Genomic DNA, 19,922 nt, shown 5'->3' on the forward strand with positions numbered 1-19,922 from the left:
ATATATCGTATTTGCCGTGGGCAAAGCAGTGGGCAATGCAGGGGTGTGGCTTGGCATAAGGTGCGGGGGAGGGGCGTGAGGTAGCGCAGGAGGCTGTGGTTGGGGTGTGGCAGCACAATCAAGTCATCATGGCAACGCGCTCTGCTATACAAGGCTCAGATTGTCGGTATTGTACTGTGGGGGTGTGGCTAAATCGTGTCATCGGAAGCCAATTGGGAGACTTGACCACTCTTCGAGCCTCAGGAGCCTCCCAAACGTTTTGGGAGAGAGGGCAAGCATGCTATATATGGGGGTTATTCAGACCTGATCGCTCCTCTGTGAATTTGCAGAGGTCTGTGATCAGATAGCCGCCGCCCAGACAGAGTAAATACCCGCCCTGTGCAAGTCTGCATACGCCTTGCGAAAAATCTCGGCGTTTGCCGGTCAGCTGCAAATACGTTCGCAACTCAATCACCATTGAAGGATTTTTCCTAGCCCAGGACCTACTCCTACAGTGCGATAGAATCAGGCTGATCGGGGACGGAGCTGACGTCACACACCCTCCCTGACAACGCTTGGGAACGCCTCTGTTTTTCCTGACACTCCCAGAAAACGTCCAGTTACCACCCAAAAACATCGGCTTCCTGTCAATCACTTTGTGTACGGCTAGCAATCAAAAAAGTTGCATGATATTTTTTTGCTGTTTCGATCATTAATCGGCCGGCTGGTGAATTCACACCACAGCGATCCGGTCTGAATCGGGCCCTATGTCTGCTGTTTATAAAGAAACTGCAGGTGTTACACGACCTCAGATGTTTCACTTACTGTACCACAGCCAGGCCAGACAGCCAACTGGTGTATCCAAACAGTGCACCTAGATATAGCGCTAGGGTCCCCAAATATACAGAGACGCCTTGAAGCGGCTTTGGGACTTAGTCACACATTTGCGCAAATATGTGTAACCAAGATCTCTGAATTCTAATATTATGTGGGATTTATATCTAGTTACTGTTATCATTCAGGGTGCTGGGGGAAACAATGTGTCCAAAACAGTACCAAGCAGTGAAAGACTGGAGTAGTTGACCAGCAAAGAAGTTACCTATACCAACCAAACAACTTCTACCTAACAATTTATAGCGTGTACTTGATGAATGCTACCTGGACTTTAATTGGTTGCTATAGGCAACTCCTCCACTCTTTTTACTTCTTGATATTGTACATCAACCATATATCGGCTCAGCAGTGAATCCTAATATAGAAGATGGCATGATGATGTCAGTCCATAATGATAGTTCCCATTGTTGTCAACCTGAGATTAGCACCTTGCGCCAGAGGTATGGTTACAGCTCGGCATAATGAGTTTGGGGATTTAGGATGCGGAATTTTTCAGGGCAGCACATTTTTTTTTTTTTTTTGTAAAATGCAGTTTTGCTGGCTGTAAATTGCTTCGTTATTTTTTTATTTCTTTTAGGATTTTGTTAACTCTGATAAAGTAATGATTAGGGCCATATTCAGTTGAAGGCAGTATTTTTTCCCCATAGTGCGCAAACTTCGGACAGTTGCAGGGATTTTGGTATTCAATTTTAACCACAGTAATTTCTATAGGCAATGGAATTAGCACAGATTTTCCTCACAGCCCCAGAAAAGGCGCAAACTTTGGAAAATTATTTTTTAATGTAAACATGACAGAACTTGGTTCAGAACCCCTTGGATACCCCCCGTCAGGCAGAGGCGGTAGCGGGGTGGGGGGCTAATTAGCAGAATTTGCAATCCTCACTGAATTAGGCCCGATATCTGCATTCATTTTTGTGGCAAAAACATTGTGCTTAATTGTATATACCCTTAGTGTTGTAGTTGTATACAAATGTTATACAGGTTGAGTATCCCATATCCAAATATCCGAAATACGGAATATTCCGAAATACGGACTTTTTTGAGTGAGAGTGAGATAGTGAAACCTTTGTTTTCTGATGGCTCAATGTACATAAACTTTGTTTAATACACAAAGTTATTAAAAATATTGTATTAAATGACCTTCAGGCTGTGTGTATAAGGTGTATATGAAACATAAATGAAATGTGTGAATGTAGACACACTTTGTTTAATGCACAAAGTTATAAAAAATATTGGCTATAATGACCTTCAGGCTGTGTGTATAAGGTGTATATGAAACAAACGCATTCTGTGCTTAGACTTGGGTACCATCACCATGATATCTCATTATGGTATGCAATTATTCCAAAATATGGAAAAATCCGATATCCAAAATACCTCTGGTCCCAAGCATTTTGGATAAGGGATACTCAACCTGTATTAGCTTTCAATGGGAATGGCACCATTTTGCTTTCTAATATATAAAATCGGTAAAGGAGTTTGGAAAATGGTGAAAGTTTTGCCCAACATCCTGTGTCCTGTTCCCTTTCAGGAGCTGGAAAGTATAATCACCCAGATGATGCACGTTGCGGAATATCTGGAATGGGACGTCACCGAGCTGAATCCCGTGAGCAAGCATTCATAGAAAATATGTGATACCTGTGTTACGCCTCATGGGGTCTATTAATGAAGCAGTGAAAACAGTGGAGAAACAGACCAGTGGACAAGTTGCCCATGGCAACCAATCAGCATCTCCCTTACATTTTATAAAATGTACTTGATAAAGGCTTCCTTCAAAGCTGATTGGTTGCCATGGGCAACTTCCCCACTCATCCTTTTCTCCACTCTTTTTACTGCCTTATGAATAGATCCCTATGTCATATATTACTGTACACTTATTTTCTGCTGCGGGGTACACTGGGCTCCACAAGGATTGGACAATGGGGTGTAGAGTAGGATCTTGATCCGAGGCACCAACAGGCTCAAAGCTTTGACCTTCTTCCCAAGATGCATAGCGCCGCCTCCTCTATAACCCTGCCCCCCAGCACAGGAACTCAGTTTGTCAGTTGGTGCTGCAGTAAGCAGGCACTTAACAGAGGGGCTGCTCCAAGCAGCCCTAAGAAAAGCTTTTTATGAGGTAAAAAGTGAAGACTTCAAGGGCAGCAGCGGTGGTAAATGTCTTGTGACATTCACTGATGCAGCTCCAGCTCTCCCCAGCGGCGCTGTACACTCCTGAGCCCTGGTTGCCGGGTAACTACAGCGGAGGCTCCGGTTTTCTTCATGTTATACACACACGGCTGGGGTTCTCCAGGATCGCGTGACCGCGCTTCGGGAGGTGGTAAGTGGGTCCCGCTTGCGGGACCCGGTCTTTATCGCGATCCGGCGCGGTCAGTGGGAGGCGGGCCGCGCGTGCTGGCGGTGGACACTGTGGCAGTACAGGCGATCCTACTAGATCACCAGGGCATGGGCGCAGGTCAGGTTTTCTCTCTAAACCAATTCTTATATCGCCCACAGTACCCGGTGGTTTTGTCAGCAGAGGGGATAAGGCAAGGACCTGAAGCCCCTCCCCCAGCCCCAGGGCGCCATTTCTAGCAAGTGTTCCCGCCCTGGAGCTGCATATCTGTCTTTTCCTCGCTCCCTGACAGTGTCTGGGTGCCATTATCCCTCAGCTCACTGTTCCTTGGAATGCTTGGGCAAATCCTCCTATGTAAAGCCGCCTGGTTGTCAGTGCTGTGCCTTTACATGACACTTAAGTATTCTACCTGCCTTTTTAGACAGTGATAGTTATAGTGCATTTAGTCAGGGTTTTATAGTACAATTACCCTGTGATATACATCCAGTTCTTACTGTGTACTGTTATATCTATTGTTATATAGCTGTGTAAGCTAGTCCAGTGCAGTATTATTGTCAGTAATAACCTCTGCATTGTACAAACTGTGACTTTCTGTGTGTGCATTTGATAGCTGAGTGGTGTCCGTTTCGTGTCTTTCACTCAACCTGCGGTTTAGAGGTATAGTGCTGCTGATAATTGTACTGTGTTACCTAATACTGCAAGTTATATCATGTCTGCTTCTGAGGGAAACGGTTCTGGGGCTGAACACACTGCCGGTTGCTGCTGAAGCCGCAGATAACTATGAGGAGAATATAGCAGCTTTGGGCTCTGGTTCTGGGGGTTCCTTGCCCCCCAGTGGGACGGTGGCAACGGGGGCAAATAATGACCCGCCGTGGGCCGCTTTTTCCATGCTTCTGCATACTCTAGTTCATAAACTGACACCCCCTATGGGACCCCCAATGCCGGTACAACTGTATGTGGTCCCTGCAGCTAACCAGTAGCGGATCTTGAAACGGGCAAGCAGGACTTTTGCCCGGGGCGCCGCCTTCCGGAGGGCGCCGGCGCCTTCCGGAGGGTGCCGCACCATGGCAAGATCCACTGATGCTGTGGTGCCCCCCGCTGCCCCACCGTCCGCTGTGAAGGGAAACTAGACGCTACGCGTCTAGTTTCCCTTCGTGGGCTGCCCGCTGCGAAGGGAAACTAGACACTACGCGTCTAGTTTCCCTTCCTGGAGAGGACCTTAACTGTAATGATGTTCGGTGCGCGTTGACGTCATCGCGCACCGCACAGCAAAGGTCCTCTCCACGAAGGGAACTAGACGCTTAGCGTCTAGTTTTCCTTCGTGGAGAGGACCTTTGCTGTGCGGTGCGCGATGATGTCATCGCGCACCGCACATCCTACTACAGTACAGGGGGCGTAACTGACCACGCCCCCTGTATGAAGCCACGCCCCCTAATGCCGCCCGGGGCGCAAGAAGCCCCGGAACCGGCCCTGCAGCTAACCCGCCATGGGCGGACAATTTATCTGCTCAATTAAAGAAGTTGGACCAGTCCTTGACTACTAAAAAGTCTGACCAACGCTTGCCTAAGTCCAAGAGGTCCTCTAAGCGAGCGCTTATCTCCTCACAATCCACTGTTGTCACTGACACCTCGTCTGATGAAGACGGCACATATACTGACCCCTTAGGTTCTGACTCAGATACGGCTGATGGGGAGGGTAGTTCACATGTGGATGTTCCTGATCTTTTGGAGGCTATTAAGTTAATTCTGCAGATTACGGATGATCCCGAGCCATCCGTCCCTCCTAAGAAACCAGATAGGTTCAAGCATCAGAAAGTGGTTAGACAAGTTTTACCTCTCTCTGACCACCTAGTGGATATACGTCAGGAACCCTGGGAAAACCCGGGTACGAAGTTTGTGCCTCAAAAGAAGATGCTGGCTCACTATCCCCTCGCGCCAGAGCTGTCTAAAAATTGGGAAACGCCTCCTCCAGTGGACTCACATGTGGCTAGGATGGTGGTTTCCTCAGCTCTACCTGTCACTACCATCACGTCTCTAAAAGAGCCTACGGATAAACATGTGGAGGGTTGTCTGAAAGCAATTTACACCCTCACGGGTGCTGCACAAAGGCCCACTATCGCAGCTACACGGGCTGCAGAGGCTATTGAAGCATGGGCCTTGGAGTTAGAAGCTGAAATCTCTTCTGACCATGCTAGACAATGCTTGTCATATATTGTCACAGCTTCTCGATATATTAAAGAGGCGGCTTCTGATGCCAGTATCCTAGCAGCCAAGGCCTCTACTACGTCAGTCCTGGCTCGCCGGATATTGTGGCTGAGATCCTGGTCTGTGGATCTGGACTCTAGAAAAACCCTGGAGGTACTCCCTTTCAAGGGATATATTCATTTTGGGGCGGACTTATATAAGATAGTGGCTGACTTGGCTACTGCCAAAACTGCCTGTCAGCCTAATACCGCTCCTTCTGTGTCGAGGGCTAAAGGTACGTCCTTTCGCCCCTTTCTTCCTTCAGGTAAAGCAAAAGGTCAGGTGTACCATAAGCAGGCCCGCACTTCCAAACCTGGTAAGTCGAAGCCCAAAAGAGCCTGGGCTGCCCGTCAGCCAGCTGCCAAGACCGATAAGCCTGCCGCATGACGGGGCGGGCCTCCCCCTGGGGGATCCCAGGGTGGGGGGCCGGCTTCTAGGGTATACACAGGAATGGTTGAAGACCACTTCAGATGCCTGGGTACGGGAAGTCGTCACTCGAGGTTACGCCATAGCCTTCAAATACCGACCCCCTCATCGATTTTGCCAGACAGACGTCCCTTTGGACCAGACAAAGGCAAAAACTCTACACTCGGTGGTACAGACCCTCCTGGATACAGGAGTCGTAGTACAGGTGCCTCTTGCTCAGAGGGGCCGGGGGTACTATTCTCCGCTGTTTCTAGTCCCGAAACCGAATGGGTCCTCCCGGCCCATTCTCAACCTCAAGGCATTGAACAGGTTTATGAAGGTTTCCAAGTTCCGTATGGAAACCCTTCGCTCTATAGTTCTGGCCTTGGAACCTGGGGACTACATGGTCCCCCTGGACATACAGGATGCTTACCTGTATATTCCTATAGCAGTGTCACATCAACAATACCTGAGGTTCGCTATTGGCAACCTACATTACCAGTTTCGGGCGTTACCTTTTGGTTTAACAACGGCTCCGCGAGTCTCCACCAAAGTCATGGCGGTGATGACGGTGGTACTCCGCCTTCAAGGGGTCAGGATACTGCCGTATCTGGACGACTTGTTAATCCTGGCAAATTCCCCAGATCTTCTCCTAAGTCATCTGGATATGACGGTCTGGTTTCTACAAGCCCACGGGTGGCTCATCAACTGGAAGAAATCCTCCCTGGTCCCTGCTCAGAGCATGGTGCACCTGGAAGCGTTGTTGGACACTCACAGCCAGAGGTTGTTCTTGTCTCAGGAGAAAGTCCTGAAGCTTCAGGACAGGATTCGTTGCTTCCTTTCTCGTCCGCAAGTGTCGATACATTCGGCAATGCAGGTGCTGGGCCTAATGGTATCAGCATTCAACATGGTGGAGTATGCTCAATTCCATTCTCGCCCCCTCCAGAGGCTGATTCTAGCCAAGTGGGACGGCCTGCCTCACCGGATCAGATCTCAAATGATCTTATTGACTACAGAGGTCCGTCTGTCGCTACACTGGTGGCTCCGGGACCAACAATTGTGCAGGGGTCGTCCCTTCTGGATATCCAACTGGGTCCTGTTGACGACAGATGCCAGTCTAAGAGGTTGGGGCGCAGTGCTGGAGCAACACTCCCTTCAGGGTTGGTGGACCAAGGAGGAATCTCTCCTCTCGATCAACATTCTGGAATTGCGGGCGGTCTTCAATGCGTTGAACCTGGCCCAGCATTTAATTCAGAACTGTCCTGTTCAAGTACAGTCGGACAACGCCACCACAGTGGCTTACATAAATCATCAAGGCGGCACTCGAAGCCGTTTGGCAATGAAGGAAGTCTCACGGATTCTACGTTGGGCGGAACGCCATCTACCGGCCATATCGGCAATATTCATTCCGGGAGTCCTGAATTGGGAAGCGGACTTTCTCAGTCGTCAGGACGTGCATGCCGGCGAGTGGGGCCACCATCCAGAAGTGTTTCAACTCCTCGTGGAAAAGTGGGGTCTTCCAGACGTGGATCTGATGGCGTCTCGACACAATCACAAGGTTCCGGTCTTCGGAGCAAGGACAAGGGATCGTCAAGCAGCATTCGTGGATGCGCTGGCGGTGCCAAGAGGTTTCGGCTGCCGTACGTGTTCCCTCCGGTGTCACTCCTGCCCAGGGTAATTCGGAAGTTCAAGCAAGAAAAAGGAAATCTGCTTCTCATAGCTCCGGCGTGGCCCAGACGGCACTGGTTCTCAGACCTTCAGGGTCTATCGTCAGAGCGTCCAATTCTACTTCCTCAATGCCCAGACCTCCTCATTCAGGGCCCCTGTGTCTACCAGGACCTAGCCCGGCTGTCTTTGACGGCGTGGCTCTTGAAGCTTCCGTCTTGAGGGCTAAGGGTTTTTCTGAAGAGGTCATTCAAACTATGTTGCGGGCCTGGAAACCGGCTTCTGCTCGGATTTACCATAGGGTCTGGCATTCCTACTTTGGTGCGCATCTAACAATTATGACGCTTCCAAGTTTAGTACAGCCAAGCTTTTGGCTTTTCTGCAGCAAGGCCTAGAGTTGGGCCTGCATCTGGCCTCCCTAAAGGTTCATATTTCTGCCTTGTCGGTGTGGTTTCAGAGAGAAATTGCGACTTTGCCTGATGTGCATACTTTCACTCAGGGTGTGTTGCGTATCCAACCTCCCTATGTCCCGCCTGTGTCTCCTTGGGACTTGTTGGTGGTTTTGGAGGCGTTGCAGGAGCCTCTGTTTGAACTCTTGGTTCAGCTGACCTTAAGTGGCTTTCCCTTAAGGTGGTGTTCTTGCTGGCTATTGCCTCTGGTGTTCTTGCTGGCTATTGCCTCTCTGCCTCTAGAAGAGTGTCGGATCTGGGTGCCTTGTCTTGTAGTTCCCCATATCTGATTTTTCACAGTGATCGGGCGGTTCTTAGGACTCATCCAGGATATTTACCTAAGGTGGTTTCTTCGTTCCACCTTAATCAGGAGATTGTGGTTCCGGCATTTGTCTCTCCTGATGTGTCTCCCAAAGAGCGGTCTTTGGCTGTAGTACGGGCTCTCCGTATCTATGTGAAGAGAACTGCTTCTATCCGAAAATCTGATTCTCTTTTTGTTGTTTGGATTTCACAAACGTGGCTGGCCTGCTCACAAGCAGACCCTGGCCAGATGGATTAGAATGGTGATTGCACATGCTTATGTGAAGGTTGATCTCTCTGCTCCTGTTCACATTAAGGCCCATTCTACTCGGTCTGTTGGACCTTCTTGGGCGGCCCAACGTGGTGCGACCCTTGAACAATTGTGCAAGGCGGCTACGTGGTCTTCCGGGAACACGTTCATAAGGTTCTATGCCTTCGATACTGCCGCTTCCCAGGATGCTTCCTTTGGACGCCGGGTTCTTGTGCCCGCTACAGTGCGTCCCCTCCCATAAGGAACTGCTTTAGGACATCCCCATTGTCCAATCCTTGTGGAGCCCAGTGTACCCCGCAGCAGAAAACGAGATTTATGGTAAGAACTTACCTTAGTTAAATCTCTTTCTGCGAGGTACACTGGGCTCCACAAGGCGCCCACCCTGACGCAATTAGCTTCTTTGGGTTCGTATGGCATTAGCCGCTGACACTTCTCTTGTCGTGAGAGTGTGGTGTATGTGGCTACTAACTGTTGTCGTCTCTTTTCCTGCTACTGCATTGGGCTGGTTAACTAAAAACTGAGCTTCTGTGCTGGGAGGCGGGGTGATATAGGAGGCGGTGCTGTGCATTCTGGGAACAGTCAAAGCTTTGAGCCTGTTGGTGCCTCGGATCAAGATCCTACTCTACACCCCATTGTCCAATCCTTGGGGAGCCCAGTGTACCTCGCAGAAAGAGTTTTAACAAAGGTAAGTTCTTACCATATAACTCGTTTTTTTGTATAACATTTCAATTTACAATGTGAGATTTCTTTCCTGTAATTTTCTTTTGTTTTTTGTTGTTGTTTTTACTTTGTTTTCTGCTTTAACTGTAGTTTTGTTTCAGAAATATTAGGAAAGTCTGAATTTGCATTCCGTGATCAATCTGAATACACTGGAAATTAGTTTAGTTAAGGAAATTAATTTTAAAGTGCAATAAAAAGTTACCACAATACAGACTATTATCGATGACCAGTAGATGGAAAGGATATCTATAACTGTATAAAATGGAACGATAAAGAAGAGCAGTAATAGTAGTTAGCAGGGCTTAAAGTGGTCCTAGAGGGGTGGTCCTGGGGGGTGGAACTCATCTCCCCGCCCCCCACCATCACATTACGTGTAGCTACTCTGCACTGGTGCCTTGCCACCTCCAGAAGCACAAATAGGGTGAGTGTGAGAGTTGTACAGAACACATCCAAAGATACAGATGGCTGCAAACAGAAGCTCATATAACTGAAGCGTTTCAGTAACAACACTGCTTTGTAAAATACAGTATGACACTCCCATTATCAACAATGTAAAGTGGTATTTCAGGAAGCAGGTCCCCAGTAGGAACATGGCTGGTTCCAGCTACTGGTCCTGCAGCTTCTGTGCTGTCCAGTCAGTTGTCACGGCAGCTACTGGCCCCTCTCGGTGGTATACAGTAGTTGGCTGCTGCTGGTTCCTGGATACATGTATGGCCATACGTGTAGTACAGCAGTAGTTGGTCGATGCTTGCATGACACTTTGGAGGTGTTTGTAGGATAGAGACTTAAGAGCAGTCTGGATAATGTTTAGTTGCGGTGTTATATGTGCATGCAGGTTTGTACTGGATGCTTTTCCATGTTGCACACAAACCCTGGTCAACTACGCTGTGATTTAGAGTTGTGCTAGGATGCTACAATTGTATCCTCCTTTTACATTTCCCCCTGCTGCAGTCTTCCCGATCTGACTAATTTGATCTAACTGCTGAAGGCGGTGAGATGACAGATAAAAGTAAATTTCTGACAGCATCAAACATAGTATTCCCAGTGTCTGGCTTGAGATCATGTTCCTCATATCTATTATGCCTCCTGGTCCTTTTACAATCCTTACTGATGCCAAACAGTTCTCTGTATGAAGGCTGACTGTGGACTCGTGAAGGGAGAAGAAATCTGTCACAGGTACATACAAAAGGATGGGATACATACAGTATATTCTCCTGACTGAAAGGCAGATGTTTCCACCATGTCTCAACACCAGTCAGACCACATGTTAAACCCGTAGTGTACCCCAGTAGGATGGCCTGTGCCCAATTATGGAACAACAGAGTTCTAAGTTTAGGTGACTGATCAGTAGATGCAGCCATGGCAGGCGATATTCCTGGTGGCTTCAGGACGTTGTATACTGTAGGTCAGTGCAGTACATTGTTGAAAAGACAAGACGAAACGCGTCAGCGTACTGTACATAGACTTGCTGACTTTAATCTCCTGTGTGATTAGAGAATTTGAGTGACTGCACTGTATGGTTTAAACTGAGAGGATGATAAAGAGGAACGCTGCACAGGAAACTCTCTTACATCAGGTGTCTGACTCTCGTCTTGAAATCTATTTCCTCATGTTGGACTGTTATTCCGGGTACCGTACTTTGGCTATACAGTATAATACCAGTATCAGCCGTCTTAAGAGACATTTATTTTGTACCCTTTATTGGCATACATTGATTAAGTCAGTGGCTCCAAAACTGTGTGCCTAGGCTGGAGTTCCTCAAGGTACTTGCAGGGGTGCCTTGGTTTGGTGGTCCAGGACCAATTCAAATTCTTTATGGCCAATGTAATAGGCAAAATCAATGCTTGTGGCTTCCCATCAGAAACTGTGTGGACAAACAGAAGTGAATCCAGCCCCTCACCACACAAATAACCCTAAGGATGACATATATGCACAGTTTACTTCATTTAATTTTTTTATTTTTTTTATAAATTTCTCTATAAGAATCATTTGGCCTGGGGGTGCCAGGAAATAATTTCTGAAACTCTAGGGCGCCGCAACTCAAAATAGTTTGAGAACCACTGGATTAGGTGGTTGTAACTTACAATACTATGGGTAAACCAGTCGCAACTATGGTCTTTTTTATATTCTACAATATTTTGTATATTGTTACATATATATTGTAGCATTATTTCTATATTATTACACTGGATGCTTGGTGTGATTTTTTTTCTTGCTCTATTGAACAGTTAGAATGAACAAATAATAGAGTTTATTTATATTACGCTTATATCCATTATTTTTATTTGTTTTTTTAGCTGTCATTTGGTGAAAGGGTGACACACACCTTGCCTATTTTTTATTTGACTAAAAATCACTGATTAAACATCATTATATTCCTTCATCTTTCTATATTAGCACATTTAAGAGGTACAGTATGTAAGCTGTTTCCGCATTTTTAAAGGGCAGGATGGACTAATTAATGGGCCTCCTAGTGACAGTCAAAACTCCGCAAATTGACCCCAACCAGAAATGTGTCAGCCGTAAAGCTTTATTTTATATGTGATTCTGAGCTGGCATTACTGATCATTGCATTTACATATTTCCTGTATACTTATTACTAGTGCTGCCCAAAAAAAAGACAAATTTTGACCTTTTTGGGGAGTATGACTCTTTGGCTGGTTCGATTTTTGTTCAGCAGCCAAATGTTTAGTTCCAAGATAGAAGACAAAAATAATTACAGTACACAACGTTACTTGTACAAGCCCAAATAGCTGTTTGATTCAGCCATTCACATAAACAATCATTAAAAAATACTAGCTTGGGGAAACTCACGCGAGCATAGGGAGAATATACAAACTCCACACAGTTAGGGCAATGGTGGGAGTCAAACTCAAGACTTCAGTGCTATGCGGTAGTAACGCTAACCATCACAACATCTGTGTTGCCCTCACCAAGACTTGGAAAATGGTTACAAATGTTCTGATTCAGAGTCGCACTTGACAGTGGCTGCATCTGCAGATCTTCGTACTGTACAAGTAGCTGAGGACATCAGAGGGATCTGGTACGCATCTTAGTGGTTCTGCGAGTTCTTCAGAGTTGCACAAAAAGTGATCCAATCTCCACGTGCAACTAAATGACTGTGACTGGGGGGCAACGGTGTGCTTGCAGGTAGGATAAGTGCGCTGTGGGTGTTTCATAGGCCTGTAGATGTCACTGCGGCATATTCAGAGGTGAGCAAATGCAGAGATTCGGGTGATGTCAGGCAGATCTCTAGCACCCAGGGTACGGCTGGTGAAATTCGTATAGATAATGGTGAAAGATTCTTTCCCAAGTGGATGTATACGGGCGATGCGGCCCCTCCTGGTGCGACTGCCTCCGAATAAGGGCGGAGATCTGCATTTATATTATTGCCCGCAAAGAAGCTACAAACTCAGACACAAATTGAGAAACGCAATAAAGGCAAAAACAAAAAAATAAAATTGTGCCAAAATATCCTTTAGATAAATGACTTGAACACCTGTAAAGGTTTCGCTTTCCATCCTCTGCTCCTAGATTCTCCATGAAATGATGAAAGAAATTGATTATGACCATGATGGCACCGTGTCACTAGATGAATGGATTCAAGGAGGAATGACAACGATCCCACTCCTGGTTCTACTCGGGCTGGAAAATGTGAGTTTTTATACATTTTGCATGTACTGAGATTACAGTATGTCCCACGGAAATCCTGTGACAATTAAACTAGAGTTAAGGCATTCTCCCGAAGGGCCCGTTTATGATTTGGGGCCAGTAGTTCTATTCTCAGCAAATCTGCTACCTATTCAATTATCGTCATCATTGGTTCAGACAAAATAAAAGTAAAAAAAGTTGTTAAAATGTTATATGAATTTATTTTGATGTTTTTTGAAATATAAGTTTTTTTTTAAATAATGTCCCAAAGCAGGATTTAATTACTGTAGATCATTTGTGCTAAATTCGGAATTCTCTTCAGTGACACCTTTGAGAACTGATTATCTTGCTCTGGTGTGGTTAAAAAAAAAAAAAGCCCTTTTTGGAGATAGTACGTATTAAATGTTGTGTATAACCAAAATTAATAATATGAAAACGCAAGTGTTTATTGCAGTGAATAAATATCATGTTCCTTTCTCCCGGAATGGCCAGGAGGCTCCCGATCAGTGGGCAAGTCTACCGGCGAGACGCCCCTCACCCGCATCCCCAGAAGTCCCCAGCAGTCTCCCGCAGTTGTTACTGTCCAGCAGGGTGTCTGATGATGTGATCCCTCTGTCTCATGCCCTGGTCTCACCCCCATTTAGGTCACGGGCAGGGCCGGTGCTAGGGTGTTCGGCGCCCCCCTGCAAACTATAATTTTGTGCCCTCCTATACTTTACAAAGGGACAGCACACGCCTTTGGTGCACTTAGGTGTGGTCTTATACGGAAGGGGTGTGGTCTTACACGGAAGGGGCATGGCCACACAATAGTACCCCCATTTAAAATTACGCCACAGTAGCACAAGCTTATTAACATAACACCGCACATAGTAGTGCTACTTATTCTCAAAATCCCCCCTGTAGTAGTGCCGCTTACACAAAATCCCCCCTGTAGTAGTGCCGCTTACACAAAATCCCCCCTGTAGTAGTGCCGCTTACACAAAATCCTCACTGTAGTAGTGCTGCTTACACAAAATCCCCCTGCAGTAGTACCGCTTACACAAAATCCCCCCTGTAGTAGTGCTGCTTACACAAAATCCCCCCTGTAGTAGTGCTGCTTACACAAAATCCCCCTGTAGTAGTGCCGCTTACACAAAATCCCCCCTGTAGTAGTGCTGCTTACACAAAATCCCCCCTGTAGTAGTGCCGCTTACACAAAATCCCCCCTGTAGTAGTGCCACTTACACAAAATCCCCCTGTAGTAGTGCTGCTTACACAAAATCCCCCCTGTAGTAGTGCCACTTACACAAAATCCCCCTGTAGTAGTGCCGCTTACACAAAATCCCCCCTGTAGTAATGCTGCTTACACAAAATCCCCCTGTAGTAGTGCCGCTTACACAAAATCCCCCCTGTAGTAGTGCCGCTTACACAAAATCCCCCCTGTAGTAGTGCTGCTTACACAAAATCCTCACTGTAGTAGTGCTGCTTACACAAAATCCCCCCTGTAGTAGTGCTGCTTACACAAAATCCCCCCTGTAGTAGTGCCGCTTACACAAAATCCCCCCTGTAGTAGTGCCGCTTACACAAAATCCCCCCTGTAGTAGTGCCGCTTACACAAAATCCTCACTGTAGTAGTGCCGCTTACACAAAATCCCCCCTGTAGTAGTGCTGCTTACACAAAATCCCCCCTGTAGTAGTGCCACTTACACAAAATCCCCCTGTAGTAGTGCCGCTTACACAAAATCCCCCCTGTAGTAATGCTGCTTACACAAAATCCCCCTGTAGTAGTGCCGCTTACACAAAATCCCCCCTGTAGTAGTGCTGCTTACACAAAATCCTCACTGTAGTAATGCTGCTTACACAAAATCCCCCTGTAGTAGTGCCGCTTACACAAAATCCCCCCTGTAGTAGTGCTGCTTACACAAAATCCTCACTGTAGTAATGCTGCTTACACAAAATCCCCCCTGTAGTAGTGCTGCTTACACAAAATCCCCCCTGTAGTAGTGCTGCTTACACAAAATCCCCATGTAGTAATGCCGCTTACACAAAATCCCCCCTGTAGTAGTGCCGCTTACACAAAATCCTCACTGTAGTAGTGCTGCTTACACAAAATCCCCCCTGTAGTAGTGCTGCTTACACAAAATCCCCCCTGTAGTAATGCTGCTTACACAAAATCCCCATGTAGTAATGCTGCTTACACAAAATCCCCCCTGTAGTAGTGCCGCTTACACAAAATCCTCACTGTAGTAGTGCTGCTTACACAAAATCCCCCCTGTAGTAGTGCTGCTTACACAAAATCCCCCCTGTAGTAATGCTGCTTACACAAAATCCCCATGTAGTAATGCTGCTTACACAAAATCCCCCCTGTAGTAGTGCCGCTTACACAAAATCCTCACTGTAGTAGTGCTGCTTACACAAAATCCCCCCTGTAGTAGTGCCGCTTACACAAAATCCCCCCTGTAGTAGTGCCGCTTACACAAAATCCTCACTGTAGTAGTGCTGCTTACACAAAATCCCCCCTGTAGTAGTGCTGCTTACACAAAATCCCCCCTGTAGTAATGCTGCTTACACAAAATCCCCATGTAGTAGTGCCGCTTACACAAAATCCCCCCTGTAGTAGTGCTGCTTACACAAAATCCCCCCTGTAGTAGTGCTGCTTACACAAAATCCTCACTGTAGTAGTGCTGCTTACACAAAATCCCCCCTGTAGTAGTGCTGCTTACACAAAATCCCCCCTGTAGTAGTGTTGCTTACACAAAATCCTCACTGTAGTAGTGCCGCTTACACAAAATCCCCCCTGTAGTAGTGCTGCTTACACAAAATCCCCCCTGTAGTAGTGTTGCTTACACAAAATCCTCACTGTAGTAGTGCTGCTTACACAAAATCCCCCCTGTAGTAGTGCCACTTACACAAAATCCCAGCGTAGTAGTGCCACTTAGACAAAATGCCCACGTAGTAGTGCCACTTACACAAAATCCCCCCTGTAGTAGTGCTGCTTACACAAAATCCCCCCTGTAGTAGTGCCGCTTACACAAAATCCCCCCTGTAGTAGTGCTACTTACACAAAATCCCCCCTGTAGTAGTGCTACTTACACAAAATGCCCCCTTGTAGTCAGTGGCGTAACTTCATCCTAGTTGCCCGGAGGCAAGATAAAATGCTGTGCCCCCCCCCAACTAAAAAAAAATGTATTTTAACTGACTCCTTTATACTTGCCACCACATCACCGACCCCTCTATACCCTACATTAAATCACTGACACCTCTATACCCTAAACTATTGACCCATTTACAGTACACCTTACCTGACAATATTATTGACCCCTCTGTACCCTACACTATATTATCGACCCCATTGTACCCTACACTACATTGCAGACCCCATTGTAGTTAAAAAACACAGACACACACGTTGGCACAGATAGGAAAAAAACACACACATTGGCACTCATATAAAATAAAGCACATAGGCCACCACAAAAAGCACATAAGCCCCTGCAGGAAAATAGTAAAACACATTGGCACTGATAGAAAAATAATACAGAACATAGGTAACCACAGCGTAAATAATAAAACACATTGGCTTCACATAAAAAATAACAAACACGCCGATAGGAAAATTAAGACATACTGTACAAACTTAATTACTGTATCACACTGTGTCAATGTCTCAGGCTGTGGCGTCCCTCACATGAATGCTTGGCGGGTCTCTCTCTTTTATTATAACTAGGGGACCCTGTGTTGTCCCCCCTCCCTTGGCCCCTGTGTGAGCCATGTCTCATTCCTTCCCCCTGTGAGAGCCATATAACACCTTCCCCTGGTCCATATGTGAGCCATGTCCCCATTCCCCCTGTGTGAGCCATTTCCCCCCTTCTCCTGTGTGAGTCATGTCCTTATTCCCCCGTGTGAGCCATGTTCCCCTTCCCCCAGTGCCCTCGTTTTTATCATGCTCTCACCACGATACAATGGGTGACCCAAGGGAGAGACAGTGGGTGATGTAGAGGATGACGGGTGAGGCAGTGGATGACAGTGAGAGCTGACAGGGAGAGATAGTGGGAGACGGAGAGGCAGTAGGTGATGCCAGGGAATGGATGACATGGAGATGCAATGGATAACACCAGGGGGAGTCTGTGGATGATGTAGAGGATGATGGGGAGAGGCATGCATTGCATGACAGGAAGAGGCTGACAAGCAAGAGAGCGGTGACGTGGATAGATAATTGGAGACAGAGTGGCATTGGGTGACAGGGAGTGGGATACTGTGAGAGGCAGTGGGTGACGCCACAGAGAGGATGACGGGCAGTGAGGGAGAGTCTGTCAGGCAGATTTCCTGCTAGGTCTGAGGTGCAGGAAAAAGGGGGCATCTGGTGCAGTCAGAGGCCAGTGCCTCAGAGACATAGGGAGCAGTCAAAGGTGTGTCGGGGCATAGGGATCAGTCACATACATAGGGAGCAGTCATGGGGAATAGGGAGCAGTCAGGGGGCATAGGCAGCAGTCAGGGGGCATAGGGAGCAGTCAGGGGGCATAGGGAGCAGGCAGGGGGCATAGGGAGCAGTCAGGGGGCATAAGGAGCAGTCAGAGGGCATAAGGAGCAGTCAGAGGGCATAGGTAGCAGTCAGGGGGCATAAAGAGCAGTCAGAGGGCATAGGGAGCAGTCAGAGGGCATAGGGAGCAGTCATGGGGCATAAGGAGCAGTCAGAGGGCATAGGGAGCAGTCATGGGGCATAAGAAGCAGTCAGGGGGCATAAAGAGCAGTCATGGGGCATAGAGAGCAGGCAGGGGACATAAGGAGCAGTCAGGGGACATAAGGAGCAGTCAGGGGGCATAGAGAGCAGTCAGGGGGCATAGAGAGCAGTCATGGGGCATAAGGAGCAGTCAGAGGGCATAGGGAGCAGTCATGGGGCATAAGGAGCAGTCATGGGGGATAGGGAGCAGTCATGGGGCATAAGGAGCAGTCATGGGGGATAGGGAGCAGTCACGGGCCAGCAGGTGAGAGGTCTGGGGTGCAGCATTTCGCAGGACATGAGGCTGGAGCTGTAACCTGCAGGTGTACACAAGGCAAGCAGACAGTGACTGACCTGCAGAAGAAGCAGCAGCACCAGCCCCGGTGCCCACGGCCTCCTGTGTCCCATGCTGGGGTTCCTGTGATGTCCGCTTCCCGATGGAAAGCCTGTGATGCGCAGTACTTGCAGCGCAGAACCCTCTGTCTGACATCCAGGATTAGAACAGCTGAGGCGGCCGCTGGTCCCAGGGAAGTGGCCAACCACCCGCAAGTGTATATTAAGATGCTGGAGGCAACCCCAGCGATGAGTCCTGGAGCCAGCTGCAGTCTACGGCCGGGCCAGCCAATCTGCCCGTGGCTGCTGGTGACTCCTGGTGGCGGGCAGGCCTGCTGAGCTACGGGGTAAATTATTCTAAATTACAAAGCCCCCCTCCTTGATTCCTCTTTGCATGCGTCCTCAGTCTGCAGGGTGGGCCGGCTGCTCAATGAAAGGTCAGTCAGCTGTCAGGACGTGGTCCTCCGCGACCACACACAGCACAGCCGACAGCCGCGCTGATGCTGATCGGCGCTCCGCCTCCGCTCGGTGGGTAGCTCTTTTATGGAAGTGATGGCAGGAAGTGCATGGTCAGGGGACAGTGTTGGAGCCAGGTGCCCCCTTCAGGGCTTACACAAAATGCCCCCTTAGTAGTGCCGCTTACACAAAATCCCCCTGTAGTAGTGCCGCTTACACAAAATCCCGCTGTAGTAGTGCCGCTGACACAAAATGCCCCCTTAATAGTGCCACTTATACAAAATCCCCCCTGTAGTAGTGTCGCTTACACAAAATGCCCCCTGTAGTAGTGCCGCTGACACAAAATGCCCCCTTAGTAGTGCCACTTATACAAAATCACCCCTGTAGTAGTGCCGCTTACACAAAATCCCCCCTGTAGTAGTGCCGCTTACACAAAATGCCCCCTTAGTAGTGCCGCTTACACAAAATCCCCCCTGTAGTAATGGCGTTTACACAAAATCCCCCCTGTAGTAGTGCCGCTTACACAAAATCCCCCCTGTAGTAATGCCGCTTACACAAAATCCCCCTGTAGTAGTGCCGCTTACACAAGATCCCCCCTGTAGTAGTGCTGCTTACACAAAATCCCCTCTGTAGTAATGCCGCTTACACAAAATGCCCCCTTAGTAGTGCCGCTTACACAAAATCCCCCTGTAGTAGTGCCGCTTACACAAAATGCCCCCTTAGTAGTGCCGCTTACACAAAATCCCCCTGTAGTAGTGCCACTTACACAAAATCCCCCCTGTAGTAGTGCCGCTTACACAAAATGCCCCCTTAGTAGTGCCGCTTACACAAAATCCCCTCTGTAGTAGTGCGCTTACACAAAATCCCCCTTGTAGTAGTGCCGCTTACACAAAGTCCCCTTAGTAGTGCCGTTTACACAAAATGCCCACTTAGTAGTGCTGCTTACACAAAATCCCCCCTGTAGTAGTGCCGCTTACACAAACCCCCCCTCCCCTGTAGTAGTGCAGCTTACACAAAATCCCCCTGTAGTAGTGCCGCTGACACAAAATGCCCCCTGTAGTAGTGCCGCTGACACAAAATGCCCACTTAGTAGTGCTGCTTACACAAAATCCCCCCTGTAGTAGTGCCACTTACACAAACCCCCCCTCCCTTGTAGTAGTGCAGCTTACACAAAATCCCCCTGTAGTAGTGCTGCTTACACAAATTCCCCCCTGTAGTAGAGCCACTTACACAAAATCCCCCTGTAGTAGTGCTGCTTACACAAATTCCCCCCTGTAGTAGTGCCACTTACACAAAATCCCCCTGTAGTAGTGCCGCTTACACAAAATCCCCCTGTAGTAGTGCCGCTGACACAAAATCCCCACTTCGTAGTGCTGCTTACACAAACCCCCCCCTGTAGTAGTGTCGTTTACACAAATCCCTTTGCATCCCTTTGCTGAGCGGGTAGCACCGGGCCTGGTCATGGCCCAATGCTACGCCCCTCTATGCCCCCTCATGCCACAACATGCCCTCCACTTTGCCGACC

General features: G+C 47.9%; 1 protein-coding gene across 1 annotated transcript in view; it reads left to right on the forward strand.

Moving 5' to 3' along the window:
• The window catches only part of DGKB (diacylglycerol kinase beta), a 903,118-nt gene that overhangs the window by 150,285 nt on the left and 732,911 nt on the right, over positions 1 to 19,922 (forward strand). The window contains exons 7-8 of the mRNA XM_063924421.1: positions 2,405 to 2,479; positions 12,793 to 12,912. Coding sequence (XP_063780491.1) covers positions 2,405 to 2,479; positions 12,793 to 12,912 — 195 coding nt within the window. The remainder of the gene's footprint in view (positions 1 to 2,404; positions 2,480 to 12,792; positions 12,913 to 19,922) is intronic.

The sequence above is a fragment of the Pseudophryne corroboree genome, chromosome 5, assembly GCF_028390025.1.
Source record: "Pseudophryne corroboree isolate aPseCor3 chromosome 5, aPseCor3.hap2, whole genome shotgun sequence".
NCBI classification, from domain to species: domain Eukaryota; kingdom Metazoa; phylum Chordata; class Amphibia; order Anura; family Myobatrachidae; genus Pseudophryne; species Pseudophryne corroboree.